General features: G+C 40.9%; 1 protein-coding gene across 1 annotated transcript; it reads right to left on the reverse strand.

The window, feature by feature from the left end:
* Positions 1-1,430: 1,430 nt before the first annotated feature.
* On the reverse strand, positions 1,431-7,192 carry LOC146652762 (inositol polyphosphate-4-phosphatase type I A-like). Its single transcript, XM_085382700.1, has 3 exons — positions 5,578-7,192; positions 5,302-5,512; positions 1,431-4,249 (listed from the first exon to the last, which is right to left on the reverse strand). Exons 1-2 carry the CDS (start codon positions 5,788-5,790, stop codon positions 5,459-5,461), a joined length of 267 nt encoding a protein of 88 aa, XP_085238826.1. The 5' UTR covers positions 5,791-7,192; the 3' UTR covers positions 1,431-4,249; positions 5,302-5,458.
* Between the last annotated feature and the right edge of the window lie 7,190 nt (positions 7,193-14,382).

Genomic DNA, 14,382 nt, shown 5'->3' on the forward strand with positions numbered 1-14,382 from the left:
AAATTACATAAATTGTCACTAATATCATTGAAAATGGGGAGGAGTGGGGAGGAGGATTCAATGAATTTAATGGAACAACCAATATTTAATATCATAACTACTTCAGTATTCCAAGAACACCTGTTGGCAGTAACAATTACTGATAGACTGGAATCATATGAAAAGAAAGAAAGATGCAGATTTTCAGTGGAAATCTTTGTGGAAGGACTGATTTCCCAGGTTGCAAAAAAATCAGGCACAGTCTTCAGCATTGAAAGTGCTGAAGCTATCTCCAACCGGCTTACCATGAAAATCTGGACTGAAATCAGGGCCGGATACGACAAAATCCCACCAGAGAAGTTCAAGAAACTCAGCGAGAGGGTTTTCAAATCCCTCTGTAAAAGATGGAAGCATGCATCTTTGGTGACATTCTGGCAATTAAACTTCCAAGATCTTGATGAAGATATTGTTAAAACTTTCAAAAGAAAGATATTCACAGAACCAAGTTGCATATCTAAGTGCTTCTCATCGGTGCGTGCATTTTTTGGGAGGTGTAAGGGAAGAAACAAAGTTTCCACTTTATAGTGACATCGTGATATCAACAGCAAAATATTTTCTAAAACTCACTGGACACTTTAAATGAGCTAGTTTTACATTTAGATCAGATCAAGTCATTTTTGAAATCCCCAGGAATGGTCGCGGCAGATGGCCACCCCGCCCTGAGCCTGGTTCTGTCGAAGGTTTCTTCCTCTTAAAAGGGAGTTTTTCCTTCCCACTGTCGCCTCGTGCTTGCTCAGAGGGGTTTGTTCTTTTGGGGTTTTCTTTTTAATACTGTAAGTTGTTACCTTACAGTGTGAAGCACCTTGAAAACACCATTGTTTCCTTTGGTGCTATACAGATTGAAGTGACTTGCACTGATAACATAACTAAGCTGGGACTTTAATTTAACATCAATAAAATTATAAAAATATTACATCTTGATTTCTGCTTGTTTTCATTGTCTGTGACTTAATGAATACAAATGTGTAATTTAACAGATTCTTTCTTTATGTTAGTCTGACCGGTGATTCCACGTTGGCCTTAGGTGTTGGCGCGGATACGCTGCAGCCCCTGAGCCATTAATGGCCCAGCACACTACAGTAAAAACAAAACAACAGCCATCTGTCCAACTAGGAAAGGAAAATAATAAACTGCCTCCTTGGAGGCAACCTGACTCAAAACAGTTGCAGTCCAACTCAGACCGACTGCAATCACTCTCAGGCAGATTGATGAAGATCTGCAAATAACTGTTGTCTAATTTATAAACGCAGACAGATTGCCAACACGTCTGTTCACAATAGAGGACTGTACTTACATGGTTGCAAACTGGTTGTTATCTTGCTTATATGAAAACATTACTTTGGAGCAATGAAACTCAAACACATTCATTTTTAAAATGCCTCAAAATGAAATTTTGAAATATTTGGCTTTATGCTTTGAAAGTGCCGTTGTGAGTGGGAGTGTGAAATCCTTACTTGATGTGTTCCCTTTGCCTTTACTGTTTTCAGTTTTATCAGTTTTCAGTTTTATTTGTCATATGCAAGTTAGCACAGGGTCAACATTGCAATGAAATGTGTTTGACGAGCAGCAGTCACTCAGCAGCATGGTACAGTAGAAGAAAATATAATAAAATATAATAAAATAAAATAAAAAATAGAAAAATAGTAAAGAGCAAAATATTAGAGAGACGTGGTAAAAGAGAAAAGATGACTAAAAATATATATATATATATGTATCTATAAATATATGTACACTAGTGATTAAATAAGAAAATCTTGAAAAGAAATATGACGGGAGGTCAGATGGGATATTGCACAGGAATGAGCAGCAGAAAATTACAGTATTACTCAGACTTTTAATAGTCATATTGTCAGTTTTGGCCGACGGTCATGGGTCACTTCCACTAAAATAGCACGAGACTGGAGTAAAATGTACTTTATTAATGAGAACACATGGTGATACAGCAAAGAATCCAACCCTTCTGAAAAGCAAATGGCTTCCTGTTATACTCTACCTGATTCAGGTGAGCATCTGGAATAGACCAAGTCTGGGGGTCAGCAAACCAAAGGGAAACAAAACCCTCCCCATAAGAAAACCACTACAATATAACCAACACGTTCTCACTCCCAAAGCGTAACATTTTACGCTAGGTGACAAATCGTCACCATATTACGTTTTCGGCTACCCACCACGTTCCTGAATGACGACCTCGGAAAAAAGAGGAAATATGAGAACTGTCTGGACTGAATCTACACATGTTTGCTCTTTTTCTTCAAATCGCTTAGAAACACGCTATTTAACATCATTAAAGTCCTGGTTAAGGTCAGGAATAAGGTTATGGTCAGGGCTAGGGATAAGGTTAGGTTTAGGGCTGGAATACAGGGCTGGAACGTCTATTACCGCGGGAGCGTCATTGAACTGGATTCCAGCCATAGCCCGCCGCGTACCATAAGAACGCCGAAGGTCTCCTTTCACGTTCCTCAGGAACGCCGCGGGACGTGACAAAACGTCGACATGTTACGCCTCGGGAGTGAGAACGGGCTGATATAACACATCATAGACATATGAAGATTTGTAACAAGTCCTATAAATAACTCCATAACATATAAACTTCAGTCTCTTCTATATACATTAAAACAGCGGTCCCCAACCTTTTTTGCGCCACGGACCGGTTTATGCCCGACAATATTTTCACGGACCGGCCTTTAAGGTGTCACAGATAAATACAACAAAATAAAACTAGTACCGGTACCGGAAAAAAAGAAGATTTATTCATAACACACGTGAAAGACCCAGGAAAACAGAGTTAAAGATAAAAACGATAACAAAATAACGATAAAAAACGATAAAAACTCTGAAAACCATACATTTCACACCCGAGCCTCATCTCTCGACCAAACGACGGTCCGTGGCCCGGCGGTTGGGGACCGCTGCATTAAAACACCTTAACCACAGTTAGGTTTCAGCCCTCGCTGACTCAGAACAAAGTAAGACAATCAGAGTTCGATTGGTTTTTACTTGTGCAGGGGAAGCCTGGTCGGATTCTCAGAGTTGCAAGCTCTACACCCAAACTCAGACAACTCCAACTCCAGCCTCCACTCGCAGCCTTTTATTGAATGAAAACAGTTACACAACCGCCCATTGTAAACCCCATATGTTGTGTGGTAAAAGCTAAGGCACTGTGTGTGTGTGTGTGTGTGTGTGTGTGTGTGTGTGTGTGTGTGTGTGAGAGAGTGTATGTGTGTCTGTATACGTGACTTCCTGCTTACAAACGTTTTAACCGCATCTCTAGTCATAAAAGGGTCATCTCCCCTCAACCTCGTATATGGCTTAACCTCTCTAACAGTCCACCATTTACATGGTGAGCCCATAAAGGGCAGGAAGTGAACATTCCTTACCAAATAAGGAAACCAGAATCTTACATAGATTGTGCCTGCAGTTGAAAACTATAGCTAGTAACATCCCCAACATCCTACATGTGGGGGAGGAACAGAAAATATCTGAACATACAGTTCAAGACAAGGTCCAAGCACAATAATGACAACTTTTAACAAAATCACTCCAACACACACTCCCCTAGCCTGGCACATTGGTTTTCTCCAGGAGCTCATAAGCAGGTGATTGAGCTGCTTTTACTCTTTACAAAGTGAGTACTGTTAACACTTCTCTTTTTACATATACAACTAATTTAGGTTACAGACAAATGATTAAATGTGAACAGCTCTAACACAGGTTCTTTTCCTGACACAGGTAGGATGGCCAGTCCCCCTGTCTCTTCACCTTTAACGAGTCACTTAAATAACAACCCAAAAAGCCTAATAAAGAATCACAATCAACCAGTGTGTGTTTTTCTTCATTACGGTTTTTAAATACAAATCAGTCAGTCAATTAATAAAAATACAAGTAAGGGTAATGGAACCCCTGGTCTCCATTACACACATAAATACCATAAAGACACTAAGTCGTAGAGCTCTGAACTCCTTGCTTCTATGATATTTACACTTCTTCTTGGCCTTCTCCTTCACTCTGAGTCACTCCAGGATAAACGCATCAGCTCAGACATACAATAATTAAAATATGTGTAGGTGACCGTTTGGCAGAAGACGATGTCGAGGCGGTACTGCAGTGACACGTCCGTGGCTATCGTCGGGGCGGTGTCCTGCATCAGAAGGAAGTCAATAGACTTCTTGGCTTTGTTGCTCATCATGGCGCTGTAGTCCGTGGGCGTGGCCTGCAAAAAGTGTAAATAAACCATCAGAGACCAAACACAAATATGCCTTCCAACCACTAGTTTAGACAACATCTTGCAAAGAGTGTGTATTTCAGAGTGCAGTTGTTTTTAAATTTGACAGAAACAGAAATAAAGACGGAAGAGAAGGACAACAGGGAAAGCAGAAGCACCGACACACTGAAATCTTTTAGGGTCAAGCTCCAGAACTAGCCACAAATCCTGCTGGAAAGAACCTAAAAATACTTAAAAATACTTGCAGAGATCGAATGGAGCCGTTAACTCAAAAGCCTGGTGTCAGGCATGTTCTTTAATAAATAAGAAACGAGCTGATATGTTACAGACCCCAGTCTTTACGTAAAGAAAAAGCTGACATTTAGAGCGGTCTCGCAGCAGATTTTAAAACAGTGACACTGATTTGTGGGGTTTTTGGGCACAAATTTGAACCTTTTTGTTTTATCCATGTCCTTGAACACAGCTCGTGACTTGGGCGCTTTCATATGTACCGATTCATTTAGGTTTGTGCACTGAGGCCAGATTTAGGTATTAAAAACGAGTCAGTCATAACACTTCTTACATTAGTTAAAAAGCTGAGCTTACACTAAACCAACATTTAAATTTCCCCTTGTGGGACTAATAAAGGTATATCATATCATATCATATCATATCATATCATTACTAAAGTATTGCTGCAACATTGTAAAGACAAAGATGACACACAGACCAGACATAAAACACTGAACACTTTTTAAAGACGAGTCATTTAAGAGTATTTTCTCATAGAATAAAGTCGGCTGATATGGTGAAGGAAAAATCTGCTCACGAATCCTCCAACTTCTTAAAAGTAAGGAGTGACCTGAGCTGGAAATCAACATGAGAGGGATGACTCAAGAAGAAGAAGAAGCAACAAGAAAAGACAAACAGAGTTCAGAGTGTAGTTAAGATATCAAGCTGTATCCACAATGTGTGCCAAGAAACTAAGCTTGTCTGTTGTCATGCTAAAGAAATAAAAAATCTGGAATCAGAAAACAGCCAATAACTGCTGATCAACTCACCCACTCCTCTTCGTGCCAGTCCACGTGCAGTGACGACTGGCTGTTGTGACCGCTGTACTTTGCTCTCAGCGTATCCTGGTCATTGCGGAGCACTACTTGTTCAGACTCAGCGGAAGGAGAAGCTTTGGTTGCGATGTACTCGTACTGCGTTCAGGGCCTAAATAGCTGAAGCTAGCAGCTTGCAGCCGCACACTGCCACCAGCTGACGGGTCTGAAAGGAAGAGGGTATGAATGAAATATGAAGCGTCCCCACGTAACGTCAAACACTTTTAGTACCTTGTCAACCAGACTGGCGAGCGTCCACTCCAGTCCGCTGGCCGATTGGTCTTTGGCAGCTTGAGACAGCCTCTCTGCGTAATAGCTGACCTGAGTCTTCAGCGTGTTGACGTAGGCGATGATCTCTTTGGCTCGGACAGTGTCCTGGGGTATGTGGATGATGACTGAGCTGGAGAGGGCACTACTGCAGGGAACAAAGACACACCGACACATCTGTATCCGAGCTGGGACTGAGGACACTCACCAGCCACTTTATTAGGTACATGTGTTCAAAAGCTTGTGGCAGCAATTTAGTGCATTTAGTCAAATAAAGACAATAGAGTGGCCTGCAGGTGTATATTTTTGTAATGTTTCTGTCTTATGCCTGAAATATGCTTCAGCAGGAAATATACGCTGTAACTGGAAACAACAGCATGATGGACCGGTTTAGTGTTAAGAGGTGTTACATCTGAAGTTAGAACGTAAATTTCCTGCAGAAATCTAAATCAAGCTTCAGAGGTACTGTTCCAAAAATATAGGGAGGGACGTTACCCACCAGATGTAAAAACAAACACTGTCTGCATGCACATGCCTGCTCTCAATGAGCCTAATCGTGGCTTAGAAAAAACAACGAGGAGCCGACTTCGATAAATGCGATACCACTCGCTTCACAAATTCAGACCATCTGTGTACAGTGGCGTGTCTAGAAAATTTTTGTTGGGGGGGCCAGGTAGGGGCACAGATTTGGAGAAGGGTGGCAGATTTAATTGGCAGATAATGTTTTAAAAAAAAATTCTACCAACCCTTAACCATAATTCAATAATCCTATAAACCTAATAACCAAATGCACTTTTAACTCTTATTAGAATGAGATTTTAACCACTACGGTGCAAAGTTTTTAGATACTGCGTTGATAAAGTACAAGAGATACAATCAGTGCTTTGTCAGTGTTTACTCAGCAGTCAAGGACAGCAATATTTGCATAGTATTTTTACTGACATATAGTGCACATATGTTTTGGGCAAAAACATTTTTGAAAATTAAAATACGAACATTTGTAACAAACAATTGACAAATTAGCCAATGCCAATGCAAAACTTTATCTGCCTGTTAAAAAAAGAAGATAATCTTCTCACAAACTGGTGTTTGATTTTGAAACAGGAAAAAAGTGGGGAAACAACTGAAAAGACTAACATTTGAATAAAACCTGAAAGCAAGTAAATACTTTCTATGCTGCCTTATCGTAAACTTTGGTAATATTGATAAAGAACAACACTGGCTGATGATAAAATACAGTCAGCTGGCATGGTGACACTGCCAGTATTAACCTGCAGGGCTGGACTGGGACAAAAAAATTGGGCATTTTTACTACAGACCGACCCACCAGGTAGTAAAGCCATAAAGACTTTGACTGAAAACAAACCCTGTTGTGACAGTGATGTACAGTCTTGTTGGTATATGTATGATTTCTATACATTTTACGTCAGATAAAAACTTTGGTTGTAAGATTTAGATAATTATTTAATAAAAACTAGGTATTTTAAATGAGAATAAGAAAGAAAAGTATTTCTTTGTGCCCACCTTTCCCTGTTAATGCCCTACCTGGCCCCCTGGCAAAACTTTGCTAGACCCGCCCCTGCACAGTTACCAGCTGTCTGCTACATAAAAAAGGATCCTGGTGTTATTTGTCTCTCAGAAACAGTTCATAACTTCCCTTCAACTCATTCATGTCACCTAAAAGGTAAACCTGTTTCTCCATCACCTGTTCAGCTCTGATGGTTCAGTAAGGACATCTCCTGGTTTCATCTTCATGTTTCCCTCTCACCACATATCTAAACAGACATCATGACCAGCAGCTTTACAGCTGTGGCTCCAGCAAACATCAGCTGATACTAGAAATTAATATTAAATACATTCTAACAACAGCCGATCAAGCTTAAACGTGCTGCTGTTGTTTAGCGCAACATCTGCTGGTTTCCTCTTTCTGGCGCAAAGTGGGCGATAAACAAGAGAGAAAAGCCGATCAGCTGATCATTGATCAGTTTCATGATTGAAGTAGCAACAGGAGAGGGAGGGGGAGAGAATGAGAGAAGAGGCAGCTGTGCAGCATAAAGACAGAATAAATCCAGCTTTGTGTCTTTTTTCCATTCTAGCTAAAGTCCGGGACAAACTGCGTCTCTTCTCAGCTCAATATGAAACGTGTAATATTTTCTCTGAATGAGGGACCATTCCATTTTTTTAAGGAGCCGTTGGCAACTCTACTAACCTTATGAATAAAATAAAGTTCACTATCAGTAACATCATAGCACCCACCCAGCTGTATAAAAACTCCGTCAAACTGGCTAGAACGCAGTATGAGTTATTGCAACTGACAGTAAAAAGTCAGCAACATGAAAATAAACTCCACCTAAACTTGGTTTATATCTGACCCAGATAGACTGCAGGTCATAACTTCTTACCTGAAGTTCAGTTCACCTGACACTCGGACTGGTGGCTGCTTCGGGTCTCTCCTCCTGCCTCCCCTTCCCTCATCCACCTGTTGCCTCTGTGGAAGCCCCGTCATAGCCACCACCAAACAACGGAGTTATTTCTACACATCGACCTGCATCTGGCCAATCCACCACCTCTCATTGTTCATGCCATTACAAAAAAAATAAAAAATAAGTCACTGGGGATATGCCCGGTATGCCCGATGGCCAGTCCAGCTATGTTAACCTGCAACCAAATCTGCAGCTCCATACAGCAATGTTACGACTTAGATTATATCTTATAACGCATAACTCTTATGTTAGCTGCCCTCAGTAGCATACTGTCTGAAATATTCCACAGCTGCAATAATTCTTTAAGTGTTATTTTTTTCCTTGGTATTCTAATTTCACCGAAGTTTACTAAACTCAACAAACTTGATATTACTTACCGGGACATTTATTCTGTCCTCATTTTCTTTCACCGAAAAATTGTTTCCTGCAGTGCCGTCTTTCGCGCTTGGCTCTCCTACCTTTGCTAACGTGATGCACATAGCGCAGAAGCGATGCTGCATTCACTTACACTCGGATATCTGAGCGTCACCGTGAAAACATAATCGGACATTTGATATTTGATTGAATTTTATTGTTTTGCCTTTGGGGTGGCACCTGGGGTGGCCAGTCTGGTTTGGGGGGTGGCCTGGCAGGCCACCCCGCTGGACACGCCATTGTTACCGGGGCACGATAACCGGGGACCCGTTTTTCCAGCACACACGCCCGATACCACGTGACAACAAATACGTCATTTCCTGTTGACTAAAAAAAAAAAAAAAGCACCCTCTCACGGTCCTAGGGACCAAAAAATTGTCCCGCCCGATCAGCGGGCGAAGCCGCTGCTGCACGCCGGAAATGAGGCTTCATTTCCCGCAGGTCTATCTAAGCAGCCCGCTGTTTTCCAGCCCGGGGTCAAATGTGGAGCAAGGGCGCCACCCGGTGGACAAATAAAAACATTACAACTCTAAGGCCCGTCCTGCAAAATGAAAATGAACGCTAAACATCAACGATCCCTTTGACCGTAATTAATTTGCAGTGAAAAATAGCGTTTATAATGGGTTTCAATGGGGCACAAATCGACCACTAAGCAAAATAGTGTAAGTTTGTCTGTAGCTTAGCCACTGAAGCTAATTGAAGGAAGTCAGACTTGAATTTTGAAATAAAATCATATCAAACTTTTTTTTTGGAGAATTTGGCTATAGTCCATTCAACACTGTGCAAATGGCATGTAATCAAAATTTGAAAATAGCCACAAATCGACCCAAGACCCTCCAGGGGTTTTAAGTACACGCAATATTTTCACTCTCACATTTTACTCTGTACTGGAAGACTTGTTCATTTTCAAGATTCATTCATCCATCCACTTTCTTCCACTTTATCCGGAGCCGGGTCGCGGGGGCAGCAGCCCAAGCAGAGAAGCCCAGACCTCTCTCTCTAAATGTCAGCTTTTTCTTTACGTAAAGACTGGGGTCTGTAACATATCAGCTCGTTTCTTATTTATTAAAGAACATGCCTGACACCAGGCTTTTGAGTTAACGGCTCCATTCGATCTCTGCAAGTATTTTTAAGTATTTTTAGGTTCTTTCCAGCAGGATTTGTGGCTAGTTCTGGAGCTTGACCCTAAAAGATTTCAGTGTGTCGGTGCTTCTGCTTTCCCTGTTGTCCTTCTCTTCCGTCTTTATTTCTGTTTCTGTCAAATTTAAAAACAACTGCACTCTGAAATACACACTCTTTGCAAGATGTTGTCTAAACTAGTGGTTGGAAGGCATATTTGTGTTTGGTCTCTGATGGTTTATTTACACTTTTTGCAGGCCACGCCCACGGACTACAGCGCCATGATGAGCAACAAAGCCAAGAAGTCTATTGACTTCCTTCTGATGCAGGACACCGCCCCGACGATAGCCACGGACGTGTCACTGCAGTACCGCCTCGACATCGTCTTCTGCCAAACGGTCACCTACACATATTTTAATTATTGTATGTCTGAGCTGATGCGTTTATCCTGGAGTGACTCAGAGTGAAGGAGAAGGCCAAGAAGAAGTGTAAATATCATAGAAGCAAGGAGTTCAGAGCTCTACGACTTAGTGTCTTTATGGTATTTATGTGTGTAATGGAGACCAGGGGTTCCATTACCCTTACTTGTATTTTTATTAATTGACTGACTGATTTGTATTTAAAAACCGTAATGAAGAAAAACACACACTGGTTGATTGTGATTCTTTATTAGGCTTTTTGGGTTGTTATTTAAGTGACTCGTTAAAGGTGAAGAGACAGGGGGACTGGCCATCCTACCTGTGTCAGGAAAAGAACCCGTGTTAGAGCTGTTCACATTTAATCATTTGTCTGTAACCTAAATTAGTTGTATATGTAAAAAGAGAAGTGTTAACAGTACTCACTTTGTAAAGAGTAAAAGCAGCTCAATCACCTGCTTATGAGCTCCTGGAGAAAACCAATGTGCCAGGCTAGGGGAGTGTGTTGGAGTGATTTTGTTAAAAGTTGTCATTATTGTGCTTGGACCTTGTCTTGAACTGTATGTTCAGATATTTTCTGTTTCTCCCCCACATGTAGGATGTTGGGGATGTTACTAGCTATAGTTTTCAACTGCAGGCACAATCTATGTAAGATTCTGGTTTCCTTATTTGGTAAGGAATGTTCACTTCCTGCCCTTTATGGGCTCACCATGTAAATGGTGGACTGTTAGAGAGGTTAAGCCATATACGAGGTTGAGGGGAGATGACCCTTTTATGACTAGAGATGCGGTTAAAACGTTTGTAAGCAGGAAGTCACGTATACAGACACACACACACACACACACACACACACACACACACACACACACACACAGTGCCTTAGCTTTTACCACACAACATATGGGGTTTACAATGGGCGGTTGTGTAACTGTTTTCATTCAATAAAAGGCTGCGAGTGGAGGCTGGAGTTGGAGTTGTCTGAGTTTGGGTGTAGAGCTTGCAACTCTGAGAATCCGACCAGGCTTCCCCTGCACAAGTAAAAACCAATCGAACTCTGATTGTCTTACTTTGTTCTGAGTCAGCGAGGGCTGAAACCTAACTGTGGTTAAGGTGTTTTAATGCAGCGGTCCCCAACCGCCGGGCCACGGACCGTCGTTTGGTCGAGAGATGAGGCTCGGGTGTGAAATGTATGGTTTTCAGAGTTTTTATCGTTTTTTATCGTTATTTTGTTATCGTTTTTATCTTTAACTCTGTTTTCCTGGGTCTTTCACGTGTGTTATGAATAAATCTTCTTTTTTTCCGGTACCGGTACTAGTTTTATTTTGTTGTATTTATCTGTGACACCTTAAAGGCCGGTCCGTGAAAATATTGTCGGGCATAAACCGGTCCGTGGCGCAAAAAAGGTTGGGGACCGCTGTTTTAATGTATATAGAAGAGACTGAAGTTTATATGTTATGGAGTTATTTATAGGACTTGTTACAAATCTTCATATGTCTATGATGTGTTATATCAGCCCGTTCTCACTCCCGAGGCGTAACATGTCGACGTTTTGTCACGTCCCGCGGCGTTCCTGAGGAACGTGAAAGGAGACCTTCGGCGTTCTTATGGTACGCGGCGGGCTATGGCTGGAATCCAGTTCAATGACGCTCCCGCGGTAATAGACGTTCCAGCCCTGTATTCCAGCCCTAAACCTAACCTTATCCCTAGCCCTGACCATAACCTTATTCCTGACCTTAACCAGGACTTTAATGATGTTAAATAGCGTGTTTCTAAGCGATTTGAAGAAAAAGAGCAAACATGTGTAGATTCAGTCCAGACAGTTCTCATATTTCCTCTTTTTTCCGAGGTCGTCATTCAGGAACGTGGTGGGTAGCCGAAAACGTAATATGGTGACGATTTGTCACCTAGCGTAAAATGTTACGCTTTGGGAGTGAGAACGTGTTGGTTATATTGTAGTGGTTTTCTTATGGGGAGGGTTTTGTTTCCCTTTGGTTTGCTGACCCCCAGACTTGGTCTATTCCAGATGCTCACCTGAATCAGGTAGAGTATAACAGGAAGCCATTTGCTTTTCAGAAGGGTTGGATTCTTTGCTGTATCACCATGTGTTCTCATTAATAAAGTACATTTTACTCCAGTCTCGTGCTATTTTAGTGGAAGTGACCCATGACCGTCGGCCAAAACTGACAATATGACTATTAAAAGTCTGAGTAATACTGTAATTTTCTGCTGCTCATTCCTGTGCAATATCCCATCTGACCTCCCGTCATATTTCTTTTCAAGATTTTCTTATTTAATCACTAGTGTACATATATTTATAGATACATATATATATATATATTTTTAGTCATCTTTTCTCTTTTACCACGTCTCTCTAATATTTTGCTCTTTACTATTTTTCTATTTTTTATTTTATTTTATTATATTTTATTATATTTTCTTCTACTGTACCATGCTGCTGAGTGACTGCTGCTCGTCAAACACATTTCATTGCAATGTTGACCCTGTGCTAACTTGCATATGACAAATAAAACTGAAAACTGATAAAACTGAAAACAGTAAAGGCAAAGGGAACACATCAAGTAAGGATTTCACACTCCCACTCACAACGGCACTTTCAAAGCATAAAGCCAAATATTTCAAAATTTCATTTTGAGGCATTTTAAAAATGAATGTGTTTGAGTTTCATTGCTCCAAAGTAATGTTTTCATATAAGCAAGATAACAACCAGTTTGCAACCATGTAAGTACAGTCCTCTATTGTGAACAGACGTGTTGGCAATCTGTCTGCGTTTATAAATTAGACAACAGTTATTTGCAGATCTTCATCAATCTGCCTGAGAGTGATTGCAGTCGGTCTGAGTTGGACTGCAACTGTTTTGAGTCAGGTTGCCTCCAAGGAGGCAGTTTATTATTTTCCTTTCCTAGTTGGACAGATGGCTGTTGTTTTGTTTTTACTGTAGTGTGCTGGGCCATTAATGGCTCAGGGGCTGCAGCGTATCCGCGCCAACACCTAAGGCCAACGTGGAATCACCGGTCAGACTAACATAAAGAAAGAATCTGTTAAATTACACATTTGTATTCATTAAGTCACAGACAATGAAAACAAGCAGAAATCAAGATGTAATATTTTTATAATTTTATTGATGTTAAATTAAAGTCCCAGCTTAGTTATGTTATCAGTGCAAGTCACTTCAATCTGTATAGCACCAAAGGAAACAATGGTGTTTTCAAGGTGCTTCACACTGTAAGGTAACAACTTACAGTATTAAAAAGAAAACCCCAAAAGAACAAACCCCTCTGAGCAAGCACGAGGCGACAGTGGGAAGGAAAAACTCCCTTTTAAGAGGAAGAAACCTTCGACAGAACCAGGCTCAGGGCGGGGTGGCCATCTGCCGCGACCATTCCTGGGGATTTCAAAAATGACTTGATCTGATCTAAATGTAAAACTAGCTCATTTAAAGTGTCCAGTGAGTTTTAGAAAATATTTTGCTGTTGATATCACGATGTCACTATAAAGTGGAAACTTTGTTTCTTCCCTTACACCTCCCAAAAAATGCACGCACCGATGAGAAGCACTTAGATATGCAACTTGGTTCTGTGAATATCTTTCTTTTGAAAGTTTTAACAATATCTTCATCAAGATCTTGGAAGTTTAATTGCCAGAATGTCACCAAAGATGCATGCTTCCATCTTTTACAGAGGGATTTGAAAACCCTCTCGCTGAGTTTCTTGAACTTCTCTGGTGGGATTTTGTCGTATCCGGCCCTGATTTCAGTCCAGATTTTCATGGTAAGCCGGTTGGAGATAGCTTCAGCACTTTCAATGCTGAAGACTGTGCCTGATTTTTTTGCAACCTGGGAAATCAGTCCTTCCACAAAGATTTCCACTGAAAATCTGCATCTTTCTTTCTTTTCATATGATTCCAGTCTATCAGTAATTGTTACTGCCAACAGGTGTTCTTGGAATACTGAAGTAGTTATGATATTAAATATTGGTTGTTCCATTAAATTCATTGAATCCTCCTCCCCACTCCTCCCCATTTTCAATGATATTAGTGACAATTTATGTAATTTGTCACAAATATCAGTGAAAATCGCATTAGCAATGCAGTCAAAATAATTCTGCACTTTTCGGTCTAAATGCAAATCCATCCCCTTGAATTTGTCCAAGAGTAGATCCAACAAACGTTTTTGGTGAGAATGAGGGCACTTTAAAAGTTTACCAAGCTTTGAAAGCACAGCCTGAATTAATGTCTCTAACCATCTTTCAAAGTCTAAGGTTTTTTCAGGTGGCTCACAGTCTACAGAAGATCTGTGATGCTGTATCTTTTTATATGAC

The sequence above is a fragment of the Rhamphochromis longiceps genome, linkage group LG15, assembly GCF_057381845.1.
Source record: "Rhamphochromis longiceps isolate RC_006_pf linkage group LG15, R_longiceps_female_GT1.1, whole genome shotgun sequence".
NCBI lineage: Eukaryota > Metazoa > Chordata > Actinopteri > Cichliformes > Cichlidae > Rhamphochromis > Rhamphochromis longiceps.

What these genes read in the sequence shown, in the direction of transcription:
- LOC146652762 (XM_085382700.1), bottom strand. Translation starts at nt 5,790, where the DNA reads ATGTGTCGGTGTGTCTTTGTTCCCTGCAGTAGTGCCCTCTCCAGCTCA. An exon ending in TCGCCAGTCTGGTTGACAAG is followed by an intron (nt 5,513 to 5,577) that starts GTACTAAAAGTG and finishes TCTTCCTTTCAG; the next exon opens with ACCCGTCAGCTGGTGGCAGT.